At 36.6% G+C, this 27,642-nt stretch overlaps 1 protein-coding gene across 1 annotated transcript; it reads right to left on the reverse strand.

Moving 5' to 3' along the window:
* Positions 1 to 97: 97 nt before the first annotated feature.
* Positions 98 to 27,000, reverse strand: LOC120626077. Its single transcript, XM_039893364.1, has 14 exons — positions 26,801 to 27,000; positions 13,152 to 13,244; positions 11,063 to 11,204; positions 10,046 to 10,186; positions 8,733 to 8,901; positions 8,343 to 8,457; positions 5,345 to 5,461; positions 4,702 to 4,897; positions 3,943 to 4,108; positions 2,992 to 3,109; positions 2,644 to 2,764; positions 1,923 to 2,096; positions 1,539 to 1,623; positions 98 to 1,452 (listed from the first exon to the last, which is right to left on the reverse strand). Exons 2-14 carry the CDS (start codon positions 13,216 to 13,218, stop codon positions 283 to 285), a joined length of 2,781 nt encoding a protein of 926 aa, XP_039749298.1. The 5' UTR covers positions 13,219 to 13,244; positions 26,801 to 27,000; the 3' UTR covers positions 98 to 282.
* Between the last annotated feature and the right edge of the window lie 642 nt (positions 27,001 to 27,642).

Here is a 27,642-nt window from a genome sequence, read left to right on the forward strand (position 1 = left end):
ATAAATAAGTTTTATTAAAAAAGAGATTTCTCTTATTCTATGCCTAAGACCTAAGATATGTACAAAACTATAATTTATGAAAAAAACTTTATTAAAACACAGCAATAAACTGGTTTAACATAAATTATTCTCTTTTCTCCGAACACTATAAAAATGAATGCAGGATAGTATAAAGTTTTAGAAAAAAAACTACAAGATTTAATACAATTTTGAAGAACAACCAGTTACACAGGAACGTGTATGATGTATATATGCGGTAAAACCACACTGCGCTATGTTTATTCATCGGCTCAGTTTAGCTTCTTGTTTGTCATCTGGTTTCTTTGAATATGGTACGGGATAATATCTAGAGTCAGATGGTGTGATGCTGGTGGTTGAAATAGCGGATTGCGGTGGTTTATCTGTGGAAGTAGGCGGAGTGAACGTTGGCAGATCAACTCTAACAGCTGTTGGCTCAGCGGTATGTCTGTAAAGTGCTTCAAACTGCATCTCTTCGGGGAACGAGTGAGACTTGATCTTTCTCTCGTCCCTTGCGTTGATCGGATAGACAATTAGTATTTTTTCGCCTTCACTACGTAAAGCGACTGGTGGAAGCGCTGTGCTTGTCGACGCAACGGGTCCCTCGACCACTTGTAACATCTCCTTTGGGGCTACTAATAACCTGTCCATTTCCGTGGTCGTTGTAACAGGCGTTGTAGAAGAGGTTGTTGTTGATATAACAACTGGTATGTCAGGTTCCTCGGGAGTCTCGAATTCACGTTTTTCACCAGGTGGTCCAAATATTCGAAGCGACTCAATTTTCATTTCCAGCGTTGGCGTCGGTATTGGCACAGAACTCGTCACGTTAATCTCTTCTGTGGGTATATATCTTGCGGTGGTTTTTGGAACTTCTCGAGATCCGAATATAGGCAGACGCGGGGCGTACGCTGAAACCAACGGTAATAGAGTATCTCGAGCGTAACGTTCCGCTCTGGTAATGAAAGATGCTAAGCGGGCTGGTAGGAATTGTACGGCAAAACTTGTTTGCTCTTTTTCTGCCCGTTCATCCCATGCTTCTTTGCTAGGTGGTGTTGATATGTCATAGTTTTTGGGTTTGCGAGATGGCGGTTGTGTTGTGGTGCGTGGGGGTTGCGTGGCTCTTAGAAGTGGTTCTGAAATTTCGTGGATATTGTCAGGAGTGTCGGACCTTTGTCTTGGTGTCTTGCGAGGTCGAGGTCGTAGCACTGGTTCGGCAATTTCTACAATCCCACTGGGCGCTGTCTTAGTATTTGTCATGCCGAAAGCGCGTCCCGTATCTGCGGTATTTTCCCAATCGTCAGCAAGTAGAAATTGCCTATGTGGAAGATCCTCAGGCAATTCGTTATCATGAGGGTCATCTGTAGCAGTGTTTGATGCATTTACGTTAACGGCGACAGAAGATTCGTCAGTTGTGGTGTTGGTCGGTTCTTCGATCTGAGGATATTAAGTTTGTTTTTGATAAAATGTTTATTTGTAAACAAAATAAAGCAAAAACGTTATAAATAAAAGAAAATACAAACCTGCTGTATTTGGCAATCTCCTGGGTATAACGGCATTTGGACTGTTTCATCTGACATTAGCCGCAACGCTTTGCAAAATGATGACCTGAAAAAAATTTACACAGTAAAATAGACTAAATCATTCTACTCTTTACTATCATTGACTAGTATTTTCTAGACGGGTACACTTCTAAGTATCAATTGTATTATAGTTCACACAAAATGTTTGGTTTAAAAAAACATGCTATGCACATTGTAGGACCCTGTTTCCCAGATACTCTTATCATATAACACAAAACCACAACTTCTGAATTAAATTTAATTACTATGGCTTGCTGTTACAATGTCAATGGCATAGAGATTTAGAGCTCTGGCGGATAATTTAACTTAAAACGGTGGACTTACGTCTTCCCGAAGCTGTCGGTAATGAGGAGTTTGTCAAAGCGTATAGCGCGCAATCCAGCGCTGAGCCATCCGTTGTAGGCTGCGTAATGCAGCGACGCTCGCAGCGGCACCCCTAGCGCAGGGTGTGGCACCAGAACGCGACCAAAGCGGACGCTTCTTGGACTTTCTTCACGTCTGTTAGAAAAAAAATCTTAATGTGATTTTGCTTTCACACACAAAAAAAAAATTATTATTCGACATGGAAAACAATACTTTTGAAATATACAACTGACATATTTTGTTATTTTTGTACCGCTTAATCACTGCGCCGATCTTTATGTAATTAGCCCTATATAAGTAAAGCTTGCATTCCGAAAATGGATGTAAGATAAATTTTGTTCTGGAAAAGCATCCATCAAATACACTCGCGGGTTTGAAAGATATAGCCTTTTTCTTGGGAACCGATTTTGTGATTTTGGAGAAATATATCTTAGATAAAGCTTTCATCCTGGATACGGGCATGGTGAATAGAATTATACCTAATTAATATCTATCGAATATGGTGCCAAAGTAGATTGTTTATTTCTTAGTTTACAGAGTTTGCAAAAAAAATAATTATTATGTTGAATGTAAAACGATTTCACTGTCAATTATCACAATTCTACGCTATTCGACGGATAGTGAAAGAATCACTACTCTCTAGGTATTCTTGATGGTATTAAAAGACCTATAAAGTATTTACTTAGTCATAGGGAAAGATTCGTTCAATCCGGAGTCGCCGTGTAGTGTTAGTGTAACGCGGCCATAGTTTGGCTTCTCGCCGGCCTCGTGCCCGCCCCACAACGCTACATGGTACTGGTGGGCTGAAAACAATAATACAGACAACTGTTACTCAGGTACATTATGCATATTATGTTACATATACTGGAAAGTAGATGGAATTGAGTGGTCAAAATGAATAGTTATTACTTTTAACTACACAAACAAGCGTTTAACAATCACACCTGAAGGTATCTATGTTACCAATCGTAGTAGTTTTTGAGTAGGTATGGCTTCATTATCGCGCTTACTAATAAAATTTAGTACCTACCGCAGAAAGGTTCCTCCTCTCTGGTAAGGAGATACAGCTGGCCGCGACCGAGCGAGCGATCAGCGTAATAGCCCATGTTGCCGCAGCGACGATCACCATCGCACGGGAAACATTTGCCCTGCAATGTTTAAGAATCAATGAAATCTATAGGTACAAATAAATAAAATTGAAGTGTCTGTTTGTAAGGCTAAAATAACAGCTTTTACATTCAATCCTTGTATTTTTTTATGTTTAGGCTTTTTGACCGGTTTTGACGGGGATAACTTGGACTATTTTTCTTTCGAAAATTACCTAATAATATGTGGTATGAGTAGGTAGAAAGAAGTTTTTCTTTAATTCTAATGGAAATGACCTATTTCTATTAATATTTCTATTAGACTCATCGCCATCCGGCCCGAAAGTAAGCGTAGCTTACGTTATATAGGTACTTAGGCGACTGGGGAATGTTTTTATGAATAATACATAAATACTTATAATTTACAGAATCCAAAGCCTTTGACTTGGAAAGCAGGTAGCTGCCCACTGCGCCAATCGGCAGTCATAATGATCCATTCGTATTACTAATCCACTGCTAGGTACTAATTAGCTCTCTTATAGGATCATCAATAACGACGATAGCTATAACAGTCCTCTGCTGCACTAAAGGCCTCTCCAAACGGGAGGGTTTTCCCACAATCACCACGCTTCGCAGCTTAGTTGATGATTACTGATGGTAGTACCTACTAACTAGTAGCACAGATGACGATGCTGCTCGTTCTATGTCACATAACCTCCGTCGCTTCGTACAATACCCGCGGGATCAGGACGGGTGGCGGCAAATGTATTCTGATGTGCCATCACCACACGGCATATCTTGCGAATAAAACGCTTATTTTTATAAATAATTTATAAGTATTAAGTTACTTTTATGTACCTACCTAATGACTGTTTTTGCAAAAAAAGCATAGTTACCTCCACGAAGGTGTCATAATTTGAGCAAGGGAATGCAGGGAAATGACATTTAGGCGACACGGAGTCTGTGAAGAATTTGTACGCACGCCGGTGGTTGCACAATGAGCGACCTTCGGGTGAAGCACCAGCCCACGGCAGGACCAAGTCCGATACTGCACCTACGAACCTGCAAACGAAATTTTATGTTAGGTACAGTACGATTCAAACTTAAATGCGTCTGCGTGAACTGAGCAGACGTGCGCTGTTACCCTCGCCGCTACACCCGACACCCAAAGTGTGTGTGGTGCGCAACGTCGTGCGCAAACTTCAGGGGCGCATTTACGTTTGAATCGTACTGGCGGTGCCTTGCGGTTCTTCAACGCCACTTAAATAGATCTTTAAGTGGAATAATATCTTTAGCCTTTAACAAACTTTCTCGTTTGTACTGACTTATCACATCGGATTGCAAATTTGATCGAGAAGCTGACTAGAGTTCCAATTCAGAAAAATGGTTGTCCAAGCCAAAGCTTAGTATTTATAACAGTCAGCGTAAATAGTATTTTACATGTTTGAAAAAAACAACCGGAGGCTATTGTATGTTGTTACTGTTATTTATTAGATAAGTATTAAATTACTCTACCTTTGCTCACTCGTAATTAAAACAATTACATATGTAGGTATGTCGTACTTATTTAATTATTGGACCCTCGAACCCGGTCATTTTCAGTACCTAATTGACGAAAATAATTGAGGAGGATGTAATTTACAATAATTACTAACAAATTAGAGCAGCCATGTTGTACGCGCCCGCCGTTTGGGTAAAAGTCGACGTGACCAAGCGGTTGTGCAGCGCCCAGCCCGCCTAATATCAAGGTCTCTCCATTAGAGTGAATGACATCCACGAACTTGGCGTCTGACCTGTCCAACCGTGCTCTTGGGTCTTGAAACTCGAAAAGCGGGCCCGCTGGATCTAAACCTTTAAAAGTTAAGTTAATCATGAGAAAGTCTGTTGACGTAATAACACTTTAGGTTAGTAGATACATCCGTCGCAGCTTCTCAATAATATTGAAATAACAAATAAAAATTATTTAAACTTTTAACATATTTTTTTTTGCATTTGCATATTCCTATCGATTTTTACATAAGCTAAAATAACGAAACAAAAGTTTAACCAAAGTCCGATTAGTAACAACTACCTACATGTTAGACCTTAGTGATGACGCAGTGAGGATGTGAAGTTTCATTCTGTTTGTCTGTTCGTACGTGAATTTTTCAGACAATATGACTACTGTATAGCTGCAATTTAGCAGTTACAATAGCTTTTTTTACAAACTATACTGAAAAGTGTGAAGCGCAAACAAAAACACTGAAACTGCTGATTACTGGTACTTTGCAAGGGCCAGTCATTAGCATAAAAATATACCTGTTATACGACTGATATTCTTCAATTCAGATCCCGCAAATCCGGCCACATGAGCTCCCAGACTAAATCCGATGAGGTGAACGTCTTCAAATCGCAAATTAATGTGTTGAGCTAATCCTGTAAATAATGGAAACGGCTATGAGGCAATAAATTTATCATCATCGGTTAGGTTGGGCTAAGACTGAGAAGATCGAGGGATGCGGAGCACAAATGTATGGTCAACTAGCTACAGCAAGTGATAGCATTTTCATACCTGTGATTTGTATTTGAACACTGGTATGATTTGTTAGTTTGATGTATTGTCGTCAAAAAAACCAGTACCATCACAGGTAGGTACCTAAGTACCTACCTATTTCCTATCCCAGAACTTTAAACACAGGCTTTCGCACGAGGGTCTACAGATTTCATCATCATCATTCTTAACCACTAAATTATATTAGCAGTGCGGCAGTAATTAATGCCGCACTACTAAACCCTCAAATATACACTTTAATGGTATAAAAATAGAATGTATAAATTGTATAAAATTTCTAGGTGTGTACGTCGATAAAAATTGATCATGGAAAGAACAAATTACCAAAGTTACTGAAAAAATTAATAAATTTTGTTTTGTTATTAGAAGACTTAAAAATATAGTAGATACTAAAATCATTCTGGAATTCTATCAAGCCTATGTTGCCTCCATCTTGCGATATGGTTTATTGATGTGGGGAAATGGCACTAACATAAACAGAGCATTTATGCGAAAAAAAGAAATGTGTCCAAGCAATGTGCGGCGCAGCACCGCTTGATACTTGTAAACCGCTGTTCAGGAAGCTTAATTTGTTAACGCTCCCGTGCCTTTATATTTTTAATACTTGTGTCTTCGTTAAAAAGCATCCTCATCTGTTTCCTAAAGCTCATAATGTGTATCCTGGAAGTACAAGAAATCCAAATATATATATTATAGCTTCAACCCTTACGAACGCCGTACCCTTAATATTAGATTTGTAGCTCGCAAAGGTAGAGACTAAATAAAGTCATAGCAAAATGGACCTAATGGTAAGTTATAGAGTAGCAAAATTCGGTGCTATAAATTTTCATTTTTACAAACGTTCCACCTAAGGCATAAACTTCTGAACAAATTTAAGCTTGAAAAAAACGAGAATACGTTCCATTTTCCTTTGACGTTGCAGTCTTGCGATTTTCGATAGCGACTATGTTTGCGCGTTTTAGGAAATAGGGAATTACAGCATTTTATCTATGATAAACCCGATGATTATATTAAAAATATCAACAAATCTTAGTTTGTATACTCATTGATAATGTATTGAAAATAGAATAATGGACTTTAGTAGACTGTCAAATAAAAGTATAGGATCTAGGGCGGGAGACGCGAGTTTGAAAAGATAGATTGGCGGGAAAGAAAAGTTAGCACGGATTTAAAATGAATTAATTGAGAAAAGGAGATTAAGTAAAGTATTGTGAAAAGAACGTTACAAATTGGGAATAGATGATTTATAATGAAAACGATATACTTAACGAAATATTGTTGTGGCGAAACAAGAGTTGTATGTACTGGTGATGGGAGTTGTTAAAAGTTGTTGGTACTACGGTTGTACGTGATGTTGCATCAGTATATCTCATCCTTTGGGTTATTTAGGTGTCACATATGGAGCCCTAGCATTATTTTATACAGACAGTTTATGTAGCAGAGGTTGCTCTATACAAACAACTTGTTCCAAAAGTCCTAATGTTATAAGTGATAATAGTAGTTATGTTTGACCTGCACTCTAAAAAAAGAAAGCCAACTAAGAGAGATTTTCTCTTAGTTGACGTTATATAGATTATAACAATTATGATAATAAACATAACAACAAAAGCTGATTAGTTATAGCAGCAAGTTCATTATAGATTGAGCTAACAATGTAGTTATGTTCATTGATTCTAACAAATAAATACGTTGTTTCTATTATTATTTACTTCTTTGTATGATTAGATCATTTTTAATTATTTAGCTTAAACAAGTACGTAAATTGAATCAGTTAAGAATATACTAATTAAAATAACTATGAATTAGGTCTTAATTGCCTTAGTTAAGTAACAATAATAGGAGCAATACAGTTGCCCAGTCCATTGAATTATGATAAACAATCATTATCATCTTATTTGATGTGTCTATGTTCTTGTTAGGCTCGTATGGAATTAAGATGCTTGATCACAACAATTACTATCTTGTTAGGGATAACCAATTTTTTTTAGAGTGTGTCTTAAAAAATGTTTTGTATCAAAGGGCCTAGCGTTATTACATATGACAATGTTGTAATTGTGTTTATAAGTTGTTTTAATTGATTGAATAAAAGAGCAACGGTAGAGTTTCTTGCCAGTGGTCTTCTCTGCCGAAGACAGCATTCCGAACTGGTAGTAGAGTCATTTGAAGGTAACAAGTAATATGAATTATAGAGAAGCCTAATATACAGTATTAGAGTCAGTCCAGTTGTTTTATTACACTCCTTGGGAAGTCAGGTTTATAGAGTACAGACCAACAGCACTGCTCTAAAGCAGGTTGGTGGGCTTTAATGATGTCTTTTATAAAATGAATATTTTAATAGGAAGGAAGAATAATAGTCATGAGAATAAATAATTACTGCTAAGAAACTAGGTATTTAGCTTCAATAATACTGTTAATTAATGAAAGTTTTAAGTGCCATCCTAAACATTGTGGGTATTGAAGTGAATATCTGAATACCTTGGCCTTCCATTCTTTATATTTTTATAGCACGCGCGTACTAAACTTGTGCTAAGGGTATAATACTGTTTTATGCGCACTCTTCGAGTCTATACCCTCACGCAGTAGGTATTCAATAATCAGGTGGAATAAAATGAAATATTTGGTGTATATTATCAGGAACAGAAAATAGAAATGTGAATGACACAACGGTACGACAAGTACAGCTCTAGAGCTTTAAGAGTGATTAAGGCAATCAAAATACGAATAAGCGCTGCGAAATAAGCTTACCGTCCAACAGCAAAGCTAGTTGTTTGCCAACGAGTCTTGTGTTGGCTGCAGCGCGGAGATAATTTGGCATTGATGCACCGCCTTCCCAGTCCACGCAAATAACATTGCATTCTTCCTATAAAAATAAATAGTAATGAAATTTATTAGGCTTATATTTATTCCTTTAATGATTGCACAGTTCCAGTCCCAGCGCACCTCGTTCAGTGTAGTTTTTAGGTAAACAAATTTACATTGACTTAAAGGTATATTTTTCGCTGGTGTCCCCATTTCTCAAAGGGGAGATGCTTGTAGTTCATAGACCCAACAGTTCCAATCCGGTTGAGCCGAACATAGGTAATAACTAATTAGACACACCTTATCGCCTTTATAATATTGGTATGGATAACTCACCACTGCCATCAAAGCGGACCGCATTTCATACACCCAGACGTTGTCACAGTTGGATCCGAAGCCGTGGACGATGACACGGGTGGGACGTTCTGTATCGAACGCCCGCGCTGCCCAATGCCATGCTGCAGATATATTACTCGCTGACACTGCAACCAGCGGCTGGTCCCCTCTAATTAGCGTCAGCACTATTAATCCTTACCACTAAGGTGTTCATAAGAGCACCAGTGCATGTTCATCATCATCATTTCAGTCTGCGGACGTCCACTGCTGAATATAGGCCCTTCCCAACAAGCGCCACTACATCCGGTCCTCAGGCTTCCTTATCCCACCACTCCTCGTTACTCTATGTCGTCGTTCCATCCGTCCGTGATGGAGGGCGTACCACACTACGCTTGCTTATCCGTTGTCTCTAGGCCTTTCCTGACACAACGGCCATAGCATCTACGACAAGCATCGCCTGCGTATTATCATTTCCACTTGTTGATAGTTGCTTGCTTGTGATAGCAGTGCATGTCGCCAGAGATTAATTTAGGCTCCGAAACACGGTGGTTACCCTATTAGCCCGACAAGACAGGCACAAAGTCAACAGCGGGCCGTAGATACGTTTAGATTCTTTCTAAACGTGTCAGAAAAAAAAGAGTTCAGGAGAAGTACCTACCACATCCGTAAAATAAACCTTTTCAAAACATCCTCTAATAATCCCGATATCCACAATTGTAAAAGGGTTTCCAGGTTAGAAATAACAACTTAAACCTCATATTTCTTGCTTATACTTATGACTTCATCATCTATGAGTTATAAGTCTCATCAGAGCAGTAATTCAGGACGTTAATTTATAAATGGCAATAACACAAATTGAGAGGTTGTTAAACGATTTTGTCCTGGGTGACCCTGGGCCTCTATTATTCAATTTATTCCACACCTACCGAGAAACTAAAGAATGAGTAAGGACTTATCTCTAACCGTTGGTTGCGTCAATTTGTTAGTATTTACTGCGTGTTTATTCTCTTCAACTTCACTTTCGGGGAGGCCGGGTTCGAATTACAGCACGCACGCAGCGATGTTAGGTGAGTTTTAAGCAATAAACATATCACTTGCTGCAACGGTGAAGAAAAATATCGGAAGGAAACCTGTATGCCTGAGAGCTCTTCACAATGTTCTCTGGTGCGTGGTGGTCTACGGCCTTAATTATGATTAGGGAAGGATTAATTATGAGAAGGGTTTCTCATTGTGGGAGGAGACCCGTGCCCTGTAGTGGGCCGGTAATGGGCTTATATGATGATGATGATGAATGTAACAAGACATTTTAGTACCTGCTGGTTGTGGAGTATAGGAGAAAATTTGTTCCGACCTCCTGCGGTGGACTCGGCAATGTCTCCAAGTATGCAAACGGACCCGTGTCGTCAAAGCAGCCAAAATCGCCATAGCATATACTTCCTTGTGATCGCTTGGTCCTTTTAACAAAAGAATCCATGTAAACAAAAAAGTGGGAATTAATACTAATTTTCGATTGTTGATATTAATTCTTAGTACAACAAATTGTAAACGACAATGTATGTGTCAAATGAGGTGGGAGGCATTGGCCGTGGCTAGTCACCACGCTACTGGCAAAGACGTGCCACGTGATTTAGTGTTCCGGTGCGATGTCGCGTAGAAACCCATTAGGGCTAAGTCTATCATACTCCCTAACTGGTTAGCCCGCTACCATCTTAGACTGCATCCAACCACCAGGTGAGATTGCAGTAAAGGAAAGGCTTACTTGTAAAGGAATAAAAAAAAATACCAAATACCTACTATAATTCTTAAGTTTTTGGGGAGCATAACAATATTTGAATCTGTGGGTATGTATTTGTGAGTATTTGTAACTTAAGTACTCATTACGTTCTAGTTTACAGTAATGTCAACGTTTAAAAGCGCTTCATTGCAAAGCAATAAATTTGTAAAGAACTTAGAAAGTGCGCATTGTATTTTAAATCAGCGGTGAAAGTGGTCATAATACGATTTGTTTTGTTGCTTAAAACATAGTACTAGGGAAATAAAGAAGTCTAACATTTAAATGAGATGTTAACATGATTTGCTGTGAATAAACAACAACACAATGATTACTTATTTATCATGGCGATTAATAATTTTTAGCTGAGCAATCCGCTTATTTCTACTGGTGAAAATTTCTTGCTAGCTTTCGGCCAGAATATAATAAACAAACCAATGAAATTAATCATAATAGTACGTGGTACATAGCGGCACTTTGCACGTCAGCGCAAAACACATTACATTTCAAGCCATACCTTTTCGACCTACCTGAATATTACGGAACTGAACGTGCTAACCTTGTGCGCGATCTCTTGATCTCCCATTGCTGCAAGGAGGATTTGACAGCGGCGAGCATTTCAGCGTCGTGACGCTCGTCTTCTTCCTCCTGTGCCGCTGTCACCGGCCTGCCACCGCCTCTCCATGACTCTAGTTCAGCATCTAAAATACCAATATTCTACGATGGGCATCTAATGAAGAAGCTCTGATTATAAGCTCCATTACTGTCCATGAGCTCCATTACTCCAGTACTGTACTGTGGTCTGAAAAGCGTGGTTGCCGGTGTAATTATAGGCACACTAATCTCAACACCTACGCCCCAAATTGATGGACACAGGGCGGCTTGTTGCAGGACGTGCTCCTTGCATGCCACTTGAAGTATTGCTATGTTATAGGCGATGGTTTTCCACTTACCATCAGGTAGGCCATCAGCTTGGTGCGTCAATTGTTTAGTTGTTTATAAAAAAATGTCTTACGGAACACTCATCCAGATTGATTTCCCTAGTAGGATTGCAATAGAACCGAAAGACTTCTCATTCAGGTTTTGATTTCAAAATAAGATTTTGGTTACTAATCTGAATTAGTTAGCAAAATAAGATTTTGGTAACTAACCTGAATTTTGTTTACCTAATTGAAATCCAAACCCATTGTTTACCTAATTTGCTTGCTTATTCTGGAACTTCAGTTTTATTGGGCAATTATTATCGATTTCATGCCTCTATAGCTCGGATGATTACGGATTGCGATTAATTGTTTGGGATTCCAACTATGCGGTCCTTTGAAAACGTACTAGGTTTTCTAATAATTCGACGTTTCCTTATAATCCAGAGATTTACATAAAAATATAGTAAGTACTTAGTTTAGTAATCTGATTCCTTAAAAATCATTCTACGTTGCGCTTCAAGCAAAAGTTGGTTTAACTTAAAGTAAGGCTTACTAATTTGTTCGATGATTTTTATCTCTAGACATACAATGCGTAATAGTTTATAAATAAAGTTCGGAAAAATTTAGAGTTCAAATAAATATATACACTCTATACTACAGCGTACTAAGAGTAGGGCGTATAAACAGGCCCATCAGAGACAAAGAGCTTCCTATGTTGTACAGTTTAAAATTCATTAGGCGTAGAGGACACAAAGCACCAAGTACCTAACCTGAATTATTCGTCTCCGGGTGTGCGACTGTCACCACTTTTTGCCTGGCCTTGATGTGTGTAGGGCAGTATCTCACCGACCTATTGAACGAAAGGAGGCCATTCCCAACGTCTTGTATGGTGGGAAACCTAACAACTGTTCGCGATTCACAGTGTCACTTCAATAGAAATTAACGTTTTTATCTCAGCTCTCATTCCGTCTTGGCAATGTGTCCCTTATCTACGTATTTGAAAGTAAAAATAAATAAGTTTTTATCCGACGAAAATGTTACTAATCGTTACGATCTTATTTATACCTACCCAATAAGATAGTTTTTTTTTGCAATAAAATTCGATATAGTGTGTGGCAGTCGTTATTTTTAACTGTTTAATTACTTCAAAACTGTGGACCTCTTCTTCATAAAATTTTACATAAAAAATTTAGGACCTATTCTAATATTCTACTGGCGCTACCGTCAAATTATGCGTAGGAAATATTATGAAACTAAAGTTACCGAATGGGGCTGATGGGATTTAAAATGTTATTAAAATTTAAATTAAATATCTTTAAATCATCATCATTACTTTAACCGATTGGTCTTTTGTAAGGAGTTTCAAAATTTAAAAAATTCAAAATTCATTTATTTTAAGTGGAGGCCCACTTGAAATAAATGAATTTTGAATATGAGTACTTTTGAAACTCAAGTCTGTCTGTTTGTAGTTACTCCACCACCGGTTGGGAAGGAAAGTACTACCGAGAAGAAGCCGGCTAGAAACTCTTTTCCAACATCAACTATTTACATTTTACATTTTAACATTCATTTTACTACATTTTGAATGCAACCTTTTCAAAGTTTTTAAACTACCACGCGATCGTAGCCGCTGATAAAAGCTTACTACGGGAAGATAGTGTAGATATATGCGTTTCTCTCATGGAGCTACATTATATTTTATATTAGATGTAAAAGTTAACATACATTTTGCTAGAACAAGAGTGGTACCCGCCAATAGGAGGGCGAGCAACCGCCAGGCGTGCGTCGCCATCCATACGTCGCGGCATTCACGAACTTCTGCAACAACATTATACACACATATTGTATCAAAGGCTCAAGGTAATTGGTGTAAACATTTCTTGAAACGGTGCTAAATTGCATTTTGTACCTAACTGTCCGTAACGCTAGTTAAAAGTTCTGAATTTTTATTTCTGAAGAATACTTTCAGCGAGTTTTTTAATGTGCATTTGGAGTTCTACGTAAGTTTCAGAATGGTAATCGTAGTTAAGTAATCTGTAAGGAATCAGTGATGGATTCTTGTGTATGAGAAAGTCTAGCTGCCGGATTCAATAACTTTTCCAAAAAGTCGTAATCTTCATACAAAACCATAATTTGATAGCGTCAGATGTCATGGCCATATGTGCGGTGATAGCCCAGTGGGAAGGACTTCGACTTCACTTTCGGGGGGCCGAGTTGAAATCGCAACACGTACCTCTAACCTTTCTGAGTTATGTATGTGCGTTTTAAGCAATCAAAATATATCTTGCTTCAATGGTGAAGGAAAACATCGTGAGGAAAACTGTCTGCTTGAGAGTTCTCCATAATGTTTTCAAAAGAGTGTGGAGTCCACAAATCCGCACTGGCGAAGCGTGGTGTACTACGGCCTTAACCCTTATTATGGGAGAGACCCGTGCACTGTAGTGGGCCGGTAATGGGTTGATATGATATTGATGAGATGTTAACTCATCGCATGTTTTGTATGGTCTTAATAGGTGGCCACCACTTTTTAACTGTTGCTAAATTTAATGAATTGGACAGCTGGCAGTTATAAGCTACATCAGCTAGAGTGAGCTACAAAGTATTATTTTGTGAACTTTCGCTATTATCTTACTATTTTGGCTCATTACTGTCCTAGTACTTTACCGTAAAGCGACTATGAAATTAGGTATAAATATGTACGAGTACATAGGATATCATAGGAAATACTATGAAAACATGCCCTACATTTAAGCTGGCGATGTTTAATAAAAAGCAATGATACTAATGAGATTCATTTACCGATAAAACAAAAGTGATTGTAACGGAATCTAAACAATACTCATTTACCTATATCTAGGTACCTAATATTCATTGATCAACATTCCCAAGTGACAGTAATATTGCCGCGACCGACTTTTGCCGCTATTGTTACAGTTTTTACGGTTGCAACATTGTGTTCCGGATAAGATTTTTATGCTGGCATTGTTGGTGTTACAGAAAGTGTTGACATAGTCTTGAAAAAGACCTATGTATATATATAAGTAGGTAACCTACCAATAGATCTTTTCATAGGTTTTTTAAGACTACAGGCACTATCCCTACTACCTTACTATTTGTAGAGGTTTTCGTCAGATTACTATATTATAATAATTTACCTACGCTCAATTCAGGAATGGAAATATACTGTCAGTGTATTTCCTTATTAGTGCACTTATAAGGAATTCACTGTAAGAACTTGTTCATGAAATCTCCGGATTCTTTTAAAGACATACTCTAAAGGTGACTGTTTTAATACACTTTGAGCGTTACCGATGCCCACAATAAATAAAATACTAAAAAATAATACTTATCAGTATTAATGCTTGTGGAAATTTCGGTTACCCTTGACCTTGCTTTGATACTTTTTAGTCAATATCTCTTTTTATTGTGATGGTGACAATTTCATTTCTTAAAACTTTTGTACAATCACTTGCTATCTTGTTTTACTTTGAATATTGGAATTAAAATCTCGATACTTAAGTTAATATCACTTTTTATTTGAATGATGAAAATTTCATTTCTTTAAACTCTTGATGAATAACATATCTTGCTTTACTTTGAATATTGGAATTTAAATCAAGCGAAAGGCGAGTCACGGATTGAGGTCACTTAAAATCGAAGCAAGAGTTTTTGGCACTTTCCGACGTGATTTGATTCTCACATAAACATTAAACGTACCTACCTTAAATCTGAACGGGTCTTTAAATTAGTCGTCGAAATAGGAAGACTAATAGTCTTCCTATTATTAGGAAGACTATTAGTCTTCCTATTTTGGCATTAAAGCAAACGCTAAAGGAGTCTTATGTTAATTAATAAATAGCGTACTGTGTGATTAAACTTAAATAGAGAAGTTTATTCTGAAATCCTTTTATGGAGTTATTGAAGATCAAGGCAGATTCAGATTTTTTTTTTATTCTAGCTTTCTTCTAAAACTTCCTTCATGGAACCAAAACTTTAGAACGTACGTTGTTTATTGTTAGATGTGAAGACACACACACACAACTTAGGATAATTTTGTCTGTTTTTGTGTTTAGATACCCGAATAACCGAAACCTATAAATTTAGCAAAAAAAGATCACTTGCGCTGTAGCCTTTAATTTATGTTCAGAAATTATGTCAGGGTTATTTGCTGAGGTCAAATCTTTTTCAATCGCTTTAGAGCTCACGATGGCCGGCATACTCGATTGAAATCGTTTTGCGGAAAGTATATGAAACGTTATAATCCTTAGACTATAACGTTTCGTCGTTAAACTAGCTTATAAGTCATATACATGTATTTAAACTAGGCACGTTTAAATACACGTGGATATTTGATGATCGAATTTTGAGAGGGTTCCGGTCGTTTAGGTAGGGGCCTATGTGGCAAACTTTTATATTGCAGACGCCTATTTAACTAGGATACTAACCGTATACACTACATGAAATAAACCACAGCCATATCTAGATGCATCCATTTTTTTTGCCTCATAAACCATTTTATGTGATTTTTTAGTGTATAGTGCGTGTTTAAAAATAATAAAAACTTAAATTAATGTAAGTATTAGATGAGAAGAAATAAGAGTTATAGTATTATTTATTCATATATCGTGGTGAAGGTAGCGCTGAATACAGTTGTCATCGTGTTGCCGATAGTGGAGGGCTGACGCGATAGTAGCGTGGTGTACAATGAGTTTACTACAAGTAAACTTAAGACATGTTTATATTTAGACACTTAATTGCATATTGGAAGTTGTAAGAAAACATATTAATATAACTTAACGAGACGTAGGTATGTAAAACATGGCGATCTTATCAGTAAAGAGCGCTTGAGAGTCTAGACAACTTTTATTCCGGGGATATTAGAAAGAAGAAGAAGAACGTAGGTACACTGGGTTATCATTTAGGTAGAATACCTGACTCAGTCGATTACTGAACGTGTTGCAAAAATCACATTGCTATCTTTAATATCTATCTTAGTATTATAAATCTATAAATGAGATTGTTTGTTTGAACGTAATTATATTTTTTGCGTTTAAAGCTTTCCTCAATTGAGGAAGGTTGATTTATATAACATAACCCTACATAGTTGATGCGGGTAAAACTACTTACTTAATTAATAGAGATCGCTACTAAGCGATAAGGCCACCTTTTGTATACTGCTTCGGTCTGGTTTTTTTTACTCTTCTGTTTTTTTTTTAACTTGTGGTGTGCAAATTAAGAATATATATATATAAATAAGAAATAATACTATAAATTGATCAACCGACAGTCTGTCTATGTCTACCAATATAAGCATTTCCGAGAGTGCGCAACAAAACAACAATTTACAACGAATATAAAATTCTGTGCCTCATCCGGCTTCTTCTCCCCACCTTTTTAACATCATTGGGCTGGAGCGAACAAGTAAGTAATAAGTTAAATTAAATTATTTGCAGGTTACTTTCTAGCTCTCCGCTATTAAACTTAGAACAAATTACAATTTAGAGTATTAAATAGTATCAAATTATAATTTAGAGTATAAAATAGTATCGGTAAACTTAGGTTAGCAGTGGATTAAATCTAAGGCAGAACTTTTTAGGTCGCGTCGCGAATTGGGCCTTCGGATACCATAAGTAGATAAAAGATTATGATGACATTTAGTTGCTATGTATACGGTAATACGTACGGTACGGTATAGGCTTGTTATTGGTGGTATTTTACACTTTTAGAGCTCCATACAATTTGTTTTTTCCGTATAAACTACAAAGAAGTACAGACACAAAAAGAGTAATTGTGACCATAAAAGGCAATGATTGGTTCCTTATAAAACTTCTTTAAGGCGTTTTTTCTGTACCTACCTTTACATATTTATCTTATAGCCGTCACTCATTTAACTACCTATCTTGAGGTATATATGCAATGAGAAAACTATTAAACTGTTCCAATGTTGTCGTCTCTTATCACTAATACATCTGGTCTGATATGGAAGATTGTGTTGATGATTGAGATGTTGATTTATATGCTTTCATTTAAATTCACCGCGATTGCCGTGTGGTGACGGCAGATCAGAATACAGTTTTCACCACCCCTCTTCTTCCCTCGGGTGTCGTACGAGGCGACTTAGGGAATATAACAGAGAGCGGGCAACAGCGTCCTATGTGCTACTACGTACTACCATCAACTGCGATCACCAATCCGCCTGCCCAGCGTGGTGATTATGGGCAAATCCAGGGGGGGTTGGGAGAGGCCTTTAGTCCAGCAGTGGACTGTTATAGGCTTTTGATGATTTAAATTCACATAAACTTATTTCGCAGAACGTTCACATCACATAAGCTTATTTCCCAGGACTAAAAAAGAAATCATTTATTTATACACTAAATGGTTTTTAATTAATAGCAAAAATTGCATCTATATATTAATTGATGGAAGTCTTTATATTAAAGTGTCCATTACTTGTACTAAATTGAAAATCGTCTTTTCGGTCGGACTTCAATTAAACGTGTTTTTAACAACCGTTTTTTTTTTTTTAATATCAGTTGTAGTATTCTACCAGGATATTGCTACAACATCCTTGTAGCACTACAACTAGCGCCGGATTATGGACTTGACGACTACCAACATTCGCTTTTTATACCGGCCCTGAATTTAGTTGGCTTTTTAATTTGTTTCTATTTAATTTTTCCTTATAAATTACAGTGTACTCATCGATTATTTATGAGAATATGAAACAACAAAGTCATTTATGAAACGACCAGAACGATCGTTCAATTTTGTTGAGAAAGAGATAAGCTGCTGAATATTTCTTATTTTCAGAATATCAAAGCGAAATTCAGTGATCACTTATAGGTATCTCACAGTGGGGCCTGATAAGAAAACTTGTCAAGAATTTACAGGTGGGTGATAGAGATAGCTATGCTCAGAACTTCTTTACGTGATCAAATCAGAAATGAGGTTTTCTGTAAAAAAAACAGAAATATCAAAATAGCTAAGTGAGTTGCGAAGCTAAAGTAGCAGTCAGCGAATAAGTACATAGCTGGAACTTGGATGGACCGATGGACGTAAAATACAGTAACAAACCACATCAGGATACATAGTTTTTGCTACGACGCTCCACTAGGTACTCGACTTGAAACAAGTTTCAAAGAGTCGCCGTCACAATGACAACAATAAGTGCTACAATTGGAATTTACTACAAAAGGCCTTTAACCAGTAGTTGAAGTCCAGCAGTTGACGATGATACGTAGGTCCCTAGGTAACAGAGCAGATTTGAGTCATATAAGCAGGGTATAAAAGTATTTCTATTAGATAGAGTAGATAAGTAATTTCTAAAACCTATTATTGTTCCATGTTAGTACCAAAGTAACTACCGAGGTACCTAATGCTACATGTTTCAACAAACATATCGGTCAAAGTTAGTGACCCGTAGTGAGTTTAAATTGGTTTCATTTCATGCTTCGCTAACTATTAGGAATAGTTGGAGAGTAGAGTCAATGGTAGGAACCTATATGATTTTAGACAGGTTGTTTAACCGCAAAACGTGAACTACTCGTTTTAACTTTCGTTAATTGTTTTTATTCTATTAGTCTATACAATGTGTCTAATAAGCTTATCGATATGTCAGAGTGAAGCTCTCCTTTTACACGTATGTAATTCTAAGTAAGGCAAAGCTGACTTAGTCATGTTAAAGTCCCCCGACTTTAAACTGCCTATTACCTATAAGTTACCTATTACCTTCACGTTGTTAGTGGCTTTTACTAAATATTATTATTATTATATGGGTATTTGTCGATATAGTGGTAATTTGCCAAAGACTATTTATTACCCAAAAAAAGAAATATAAATAATATATAGATATGTATAATATGAAACTAATGAAAAAATTATCTATATATTATATATATATATATATATATATATATATATATATATATATATATATCTATATTATATATATATATATAATATATGTTTGTATGTTTGTACCGAATTGATTTAGGTTTATTTTAACAATTTCTTTCTTTTTGTGGTGTGCAATAAACGTATATTCTTTCATTCATTCATTCTTCCCCAAAAGCTAGATAGCTAAATGATTGCAATCTCAAGAAAATTGCAACAATGTAACCTAAAATAGCAAAATGCGCGCTGAGAAAACTATTGGTGATACACAAAAATTATGTACCACATGATTAAAGTACTCAAAAAAGTCCGCAAGATAAAATATTAAACTATCATAGTTAAGTAACAGTTGCAGCTTCTGTGTTCTAAAATTTTATTACAACGTTGCTACATACCAATTATTCTCTCCTAATCTTATTTAAATAAATAATTCTATCAGCAAGGATATTTATATAGTAGTAAAATACTTTTTAATTTATTCTAATCGGCCATTTTATTTAGAAGTAATCGCAAGTTTAAAAAAATTAAGGACTGCACCTAAACAACACATTTGTTTTTAGAGCTGCTACATAAGTTTTTTTCAAAAACGTCACCCGATTCTTCATTTGCCATCAGATGGACAATCTGATTGGTCCTATTACTATAAAAATAAAGCTTAAATAAACTATACCTACGGGATGCTTTAAAAACAAAAACAAACGCGGACGAAGACGTGGCAACAGGTAGTGTATTTATAAAATTGTAAGTATTCTAGATATTAGTCTAAACTCTACATACCTAAAAAGCCAAGCCTGCTTTAATAATGTCAATTATGTAAGCGGACTTGACATGGTTTGTTGGCTTCGGTGAAAGACTGATTTATAAGTTTAAAGTTAAAACGCCTTATATAATCTTATGGCCTATAAAATGTATTCTAACTTATCTAACTATTATAGTTGTAAAACATAGTATGTTGTCTTAACAAACGAATCTCTCTCTTTCATCATGTTATGAAATATTTGACTTCGACTTTGACTTTGACTAAATAGTACCTATAAAAAAAGTCGCTCCCGCAGTTTATATGCTCAGAGTCAGGTATCATATACAGTATACATGCCAATGCTATGAATTGTACCCTTTGTACCTACTTATATTGTATAGGTTGTGCAATAATACAAATTATAAGAAAAAAACATATTGAAAGGTATTTATAGAGGTAGTTACACATTGCCGCACGAGGAGCAAGGAACCCAAGAGGGCGGACGCACCAAAGAAACACGTATTACTATCTATCGTATGGTTTGGGTGAATCGCGTTGAAACTGTATGCGAAATACTCTTGCAGCTATTGCGTCAATGTGTGATCATCATTACCATACAGAATAAACATACAATTTCGTAACACAATAAATCTACCTACAACGGAAACAATAACATCATTACATAAACTTTGCTTCCTAAACTACTCGTCGTATCGAGATAATCGCTTAGATATTAGCCAAAAATATTCCTATTATTCGGTTCTATGAATCACGTTTTTTAAATATATAGAAAAGTGCTTGACTGCAATCACATCTGATGGTAAGTGATGATTCCGCCTAAGATGGGGAGCGCTTGTCTAGAAGATGCATATATATAGGTATCGGAGAAGACGTTCAAGACTTTGAATTCTACTGACTACAAGGTCGTTGCCAATGAGTATCCTAGCACAACGATTCACCGAATCCAAAGCTTCGAGCTGGTACTTGGCAGAGCCATGCCGTAAATGGCTGCAATACTTCATGCACGACCGAACTTGAGGTACAGGGTTAGAAGCCAATTTCCGAAGTTAAGATTGGAAGAAATGCTGATACCTAAGAGCTCAATACTTTTCATGGTCGGCACGGATACATTTCGGAAAGTCGGATTTAGGGGGAACGGACTCCGTTTGGCGGAAAACAAACACGCTTGGGTTTTGGAAGCATTAAACTGTACCACTTAAGTGTCACCCCAATCGGCCACCTCGCTTAAGGCCAGATTTCTGCGTTCCACCTCTGAGCTCAAAGGTTTCGTCTCCACTGGCACGTAGACTGGACATACATCGCATTATTTGAGCTACACGTAAATGTCACATCATTTGAGCCTTTTTATACTGTCTTATTTATTTAATTTAATTTGAAACCTATAAGTTTGTACATTATTATAAAGAGCAAATAAAACATTTATAAGCAGAAATAACTTACCGATATAAAACTAAATTAAACATTTACGATACCATCCCAAACTTTCATTGCACCGTTGAACGACCGAACTAATTGTTTGGCCAAGGTAAACTCAATAACCCCTTTTTGATATATCTCTAAAAAGAGTCCGAGCCTATTCGCCCAATTGCCCCAAAGTCTTTTGCCCAAAAGGCACAAAAATGATGAATGCTACTATCTAGGTTTTCACACATTTGCGCCTTTTGTCCTTTTCAGCACTTATGTTCAAGCGCAAAAATTATAATACAAACTTACAAAAAAAACCAAACCGGAATATAGGGAACAGAAAGGTACAATGAATAAAGCGTTATCGCTAAAAAGCTATCTACGAGACAACCTAGGTCAGGTGTACACCAAATATAAATATTAGAATTACACAAATAACAATCACTTTAACTTAATATACAATTAAGCACAAATTAAATCGATTTTTATGGCATTAAAACCCAGTTTTAACCGTATGTATTATTAAACATAAGTATGGGATTAAAGTTAAATAAGCGATTAATTCAATGTGAGAGTGGGCTTTATTGTTTAATAGCCGCATACCACGATCGTCGTGACTGCATGCTATGTAAATTGTGGTACATGTACTAACTTTCTTCACTCTTTTTAATTGGTGTGAGAATTGTACCAACATCAAGACTATTTTGTACTAATGTTATCGATGCGAGATCTCGCTTATTTGAAGTTCTTTACATGCTCGTCTGTTTTGTCGTCTTTCAAAGTTATTTTATCTGTATTTATTTAAAAACTTTCTACCATTCATTGTTTGCTTTAAATTGGAAAGTTGGTTCGTAGTCCGATAGCATTGTGTTTTAATCAAATGGAGGCTAGTGATAAAGTCGTAAGATGCGGATGACCTAATAACACGCTGATTTTTATGCAAAACCACACATTTGTTACGTACTTAATAGGTGTGATATTTTAATACAGAACAACGACATCAGTGATGCATGGGCGTGAGACTTTCACTCAGTTAGATGTCGGCGCATCTCACAACGACCTCCGATTGCCCCTTGACTGCTTTACGCCATTTGAAAGTTTGGGACCAAGGCCAAATATGCTGTTGCTTCTCTATAATAATAACCGCATATATTCTGAACAGTGATACAATTCAAAATGTGACTTGAAAATAGAGCATCTATAAAATAAAGAAAAGACAAGCAAGAAAAGTATACCTTATTGAACACCAAACGTCAAATTTAATTTCAGTTGTACAATTAGCAACCTTATCGCTAAAAGCTATTTCTGCCAGGCAAGCAAAGTACAAAGGATATTATGATGAGTGACTAGCGAGTTTTTGGTGAACAGACATAATGATAAGCAAAAGGCTGCAAAATAATCTAAAAATGTATACACTATACCGGTACAATTACTAATACGTCCCACACATTAGTAAATATATGCATAAACATCATTATCAATTTTAAATTATTTTACTTAATCCCTAACATTAAATCTTCTCGGGTTTTAAAGCCAAAGAGGTAGATAATTATAGACAGTTAAAAAAAAAGTTAGAGATAAATGATAATTAAAATGATAATTTTACACCACCTGTCCGTTCTCGCTCATCTTGTCCTAATCCAAAGGTTGCCTGGCAGAGATCTCTACTAAGCGATAAGGCCGCCTTTTGTATTCTACTTCTGTCTTTGTATTTCTATTGTTTTTTTTCCTAACTTCATAGTGGTGTACAGATAAAGAGTTAAATAAATAAATAATTATTCATTAATTTATATCGCGAATGAATCTTCGATACAAAAGACATCAACGCGTTATGTTTTGATCTGTTTATCTTTTATTCAATTTGATTGTTATTAATAAGGTTTGTGATGTTGAAAATGTTTGCTGAACTAATTTTATTTTAGTTTATATAACCTATCCTGAAAAATCTAGTTATAATTTCAAACAAAATATACAACTTTTATATTTAATTAACATTAGAGAATTAGGAAAGTTGGAATACCGTATACCCTGGTGAAGTTACGGGTAGATGTACTGTTAGTTATATAAAACGTTATCAAACTAAATAGTCTAAACAAAAGTATGATACAGTTTCGTTGGTATTATAGTTTATTATTATTTAATACTCACGAATAATTAGCCCTCAACCGTTACGGTGGGCGGTGCACATTGCACTTTCGTTAACGCAACGTTCTTAACAAATATATCACGCACACGTTTCGACACTATAGCCACTCGATTGTTCTACGTTGTGCATGCGAACTAAGTATTATTTTTTACTACTTCAATGAAAAGGGCATTGTCATTATTGACCCATTGATTTTAGCTAAACTAACTATGATTACTACACACGTAGATATCCGAGCGCATTATAGAGGTTCAATTAACTGTATAGGTATGTTCGTCTACCTCGTCGTGACACTTGTGAAAGAGGTCGTGGTGATCACGTTGGGATTCGGTGGCGGTTGTTACCGGCCTGTCGATAATTCGTCACTTATCTCTATCTACACATATCATGTGCATACTCTTGCAAGGACAATGCAGATTTATTTTGATTTTATCGCTCCTTGGCTTGGACGACCTGCCACGTACCTACTCATGTTATACTGCACAACAAAGAACCAATGCAGATTTAATTTGATTACAAAGGTGACGTACCTACCTACTCAAGTTAATCTGCATCACAGAGAGCAACTAAGCACCAATGCAGATTTAATTTGATCGCTTCATGGCAAGGGTGTCACGTACCTATTCAAGTAATAAGGCGGTTTATGGAATAAGTCTTTGGTGTTCCCGAAACACTTATCGAAATAATTTCAATATGCAGCTGTGAACTAACATTAAAAGACTATTAGAACGTCAATAAGAATATGAAGAATTCAGTCCGAAATGCAGTATTCGGTCTACGATAAATTTTGCTCTCTTCGACCTCTCGAAAAATCCATGACTCCACGACACATAAAAATATTTGGCAAACAAGTGTTTCTAGGAGCGGTACGTATACTTACAACCACTTGATATATTACAGTATACTTTAGTTTAGTATATTATCGTAATGTAGATATCTTAAACATGTTTTATTTGTGTATTAATGCAAATTTATCTTTTCGGGGCTGGTTTTAAAGCAGTGTTTTTATCACACAGGGACTAGGCAGACAATCAAGGCCAAACATTTTATTTCAACGCGTCGATTTCTGTCATCTGTCTTAATATCAAGTTTAACCATGATTTTAACCGACACGGAAGCAGTTTTACTTTTATGTTCGCAGTTCAATTATATGTAGGTAATATGAGCACATACAATTTATACGACACAATACAATTTTAAATAACATTATAGATGCGAAGAACGAATTACGGTACTCCTCTCTAAGTATATCTTTAATAGACCCCGAAGTACTAAGAAGAGAGTACGTAAGTATAAATATGAAGTACCACGTAGAGCAAGAAACCAAAATAATTAATGGACCTAGCCATGCAGTTCCAATCTAGCAAAAACGCTCGTAACTCTTCACTCTTCTTTTAAGAAGGATGACAACGTGCCGAGGAGATCAGCTGCCCTATGCTGTATAACTTTCTGAATGGTTATAAAGCATATGAAACTCGATTTGATAGTTGCAGTCTACATTCATTGCTTTGTGTAGATATGGTGTTCGCCAGTGGTAAGTAACGGTCAGTATATGACACGCTCGACTACTCTACTACGAAATCAAGCATCATCTTGATAATATTTATGTCCCGCTTGCATAAGATATAGGGATTTAAAGATTATATTATTAACGTGTTGACAGGCTTCGACGATTATTACCATTCCGCAAAGGTATCAAGGCCCTGAAAATTTCTGGCAGAGAAACTCAATAAATAATTAGCAAACAGCAAACCAAGAATGTTATGATCCGTAGCCGTGGACGCGAACTTTAAGATTCCTAGAACATCAATTTATCTCAAAGCTATCATGGTATTTTCAGACAGCTGACCCATCTGTTAATTAATATAAAAAACTAGCTGTTGCCCATTTAGCGTTTTTTATGGGTACTTATAAATCCTGTAGCAACCGCATGTTTTCCTGGGATAATAAATAGCTATGTTACTCTCCGTCCTTTCAACTATGCCAAAAATCATATTGATTAGTTGCTTAGTTACAAGGAAAGGAAGGACAACCAGACAAACACACACACAAACACACTTTCGCCTTTATAATATTAGCTATTATGTACCTACACCAGAAGACAGCCGAGGTCTTCACCACGAGATCTCCTTCCCCCACATGGAGATCGTAGAGATAGATGCTAAATAGCTTCATAGTCAAATCCAGAAGAAAGAGAAAACGAAGAAAGAATAATCACATCATTAGGCAATCCAATAACAGTGTCGTATTCACGGCACGCGATCAGAACGAAACATTGTAGGTACTTGAGCAAGTTTCCCTGCGCCCTTGAGGGTACGTGAGAAGACACTAGTCGAGAATGTATCTGAATTAGTGTAAGTTATTAATGACACGACATTTTTACATTTGCCTGGTAAAGAACGCTTGTTAGCGATAAGGCCGCCTATTGCACCTGCCTTATATATGTTATGTTACTGTAGTTAAACTTGGTATTATGTTCATTGAGTCTTGTGTGTTTATGGAAAAACAGAGAGATATTATAAATAAAAATACCAATAAAAATTGAACAGTCAAAATGATTTAAGAAACTAAACTTAAAGTCAGCCTAATAACTGTCGGTATTAATAAGATAACTCCTGATAATAATCACTTTTACTCAGAGTTCGATACGTGTAGGTCCAGTGGCAGCTTGGTGGGTCTGAACTCTATATTCCTGACTCTCATGAGAGATTGAGCCTTTCTGCAGCAGTGGGAAAATAATTAGGTGCGACGAAATTTTAAGGAGTAAGGAATATATTGACGTACCTTTTGCCATTATCATCATCAACAGCCTATTAAAGTACACTGCTGGACTAAAGGCCTCCAATTGGAGGATTTGCCCATAATCACCATGCTGGACCCGCGCGTTGGTGATCGCAGTAGATGGTAGTAGTGGCACAGAGGACTGCCCGTTCTCCGTTATTTTCCTTTAGTCGCCACGGTAAGAAGAGGGGCATAATCTATGGCAATTACGAGTTTTTTCTAAACAATTACTTTGGATTTTGCTCAAAAAACGCTATCTCGTACGAGGAGGCTTGTGCCCAGCAGCGAGACAATAATGATGATGATGATAAGAATGGTAAGTCTTATTAATATTCTCTGGTGATTTCATTGACTAACAGATCAACAAATTACTATTTAATCAAAACAAACCTTACTGTTACTTCAACAGCTATATGCGGTTACAAAACAATACTTTTTTCAAAAAAACCACTGGTGTCCGAGACAAAACAATAAAACACAATCACAATCTCACTGTAACACTGTGTAACACCGATTCGTTCTGTTTACTTTCGAATACTTGGTACGGAAAGTAAATAGCGAAGACTGTTCGTAGTCTCGATAGTATGAAGCGCACGGAACGACGTCGTGGCTTGCACTGTGAATGCGCGGGCGCAGGCCCCGGCGGTGAAACTCGAGAGAAAAGTGCCTTCCCCCGGCGCAATGCCGATTACATCAGTGCTCTCTTTGACGATATTGTCTAAAGCCTTATTAAGAGGCGATAATTTCCTTAATGACTAATTCTATCCCGCGACAGAAGGAACGCAGACGGTAGGCGTTGTGGTTAAAAGGATTTGTTTGTCTTTATTTGTATGAATGCTAGTTAGCAGCGTGGCTTACATAGATGGCTCACATGGCATATAACAAAACCCTTTTTTAAACCGGTAATGTAATTCGAAATAAAATGATTACTGATATATTTTCATGATCATCATCGTTATTTATTAAAACCTAAATTAATTTATACATAAAATCCTTTAGCCCGTAGAATATGTTTTTATAGTCATAATTGACGGACCAAGCCATTAAACAGAACAACATTTCGCAGGGCATGAACCCGTCCTGCAACGTGCCGCCCTGTGTCCATCAACTTGAGGCGTAGATGGTAAGCCTCACTTGCCTGTTAATATATTATATACCTATATTTATTCTTACCATCAGTTGTTGTTTGAGTACTCACTAATAAGTATATTTTCTACCAACTAAATTAACCG

The sequence above is a fragment of the Pararge aegeria genome, chromosome 8, assembly GCF_905163445.1.
Source record: "Pararge aegeria chromosome 8, ilParAegt1.1, whole genome shotgun sequence".
NCBI lineage: Eukaryota > Metazoa > Arthropoda > Insecta > Lepidoptera > Nymphalidae > Pararge > Pararge aegeria.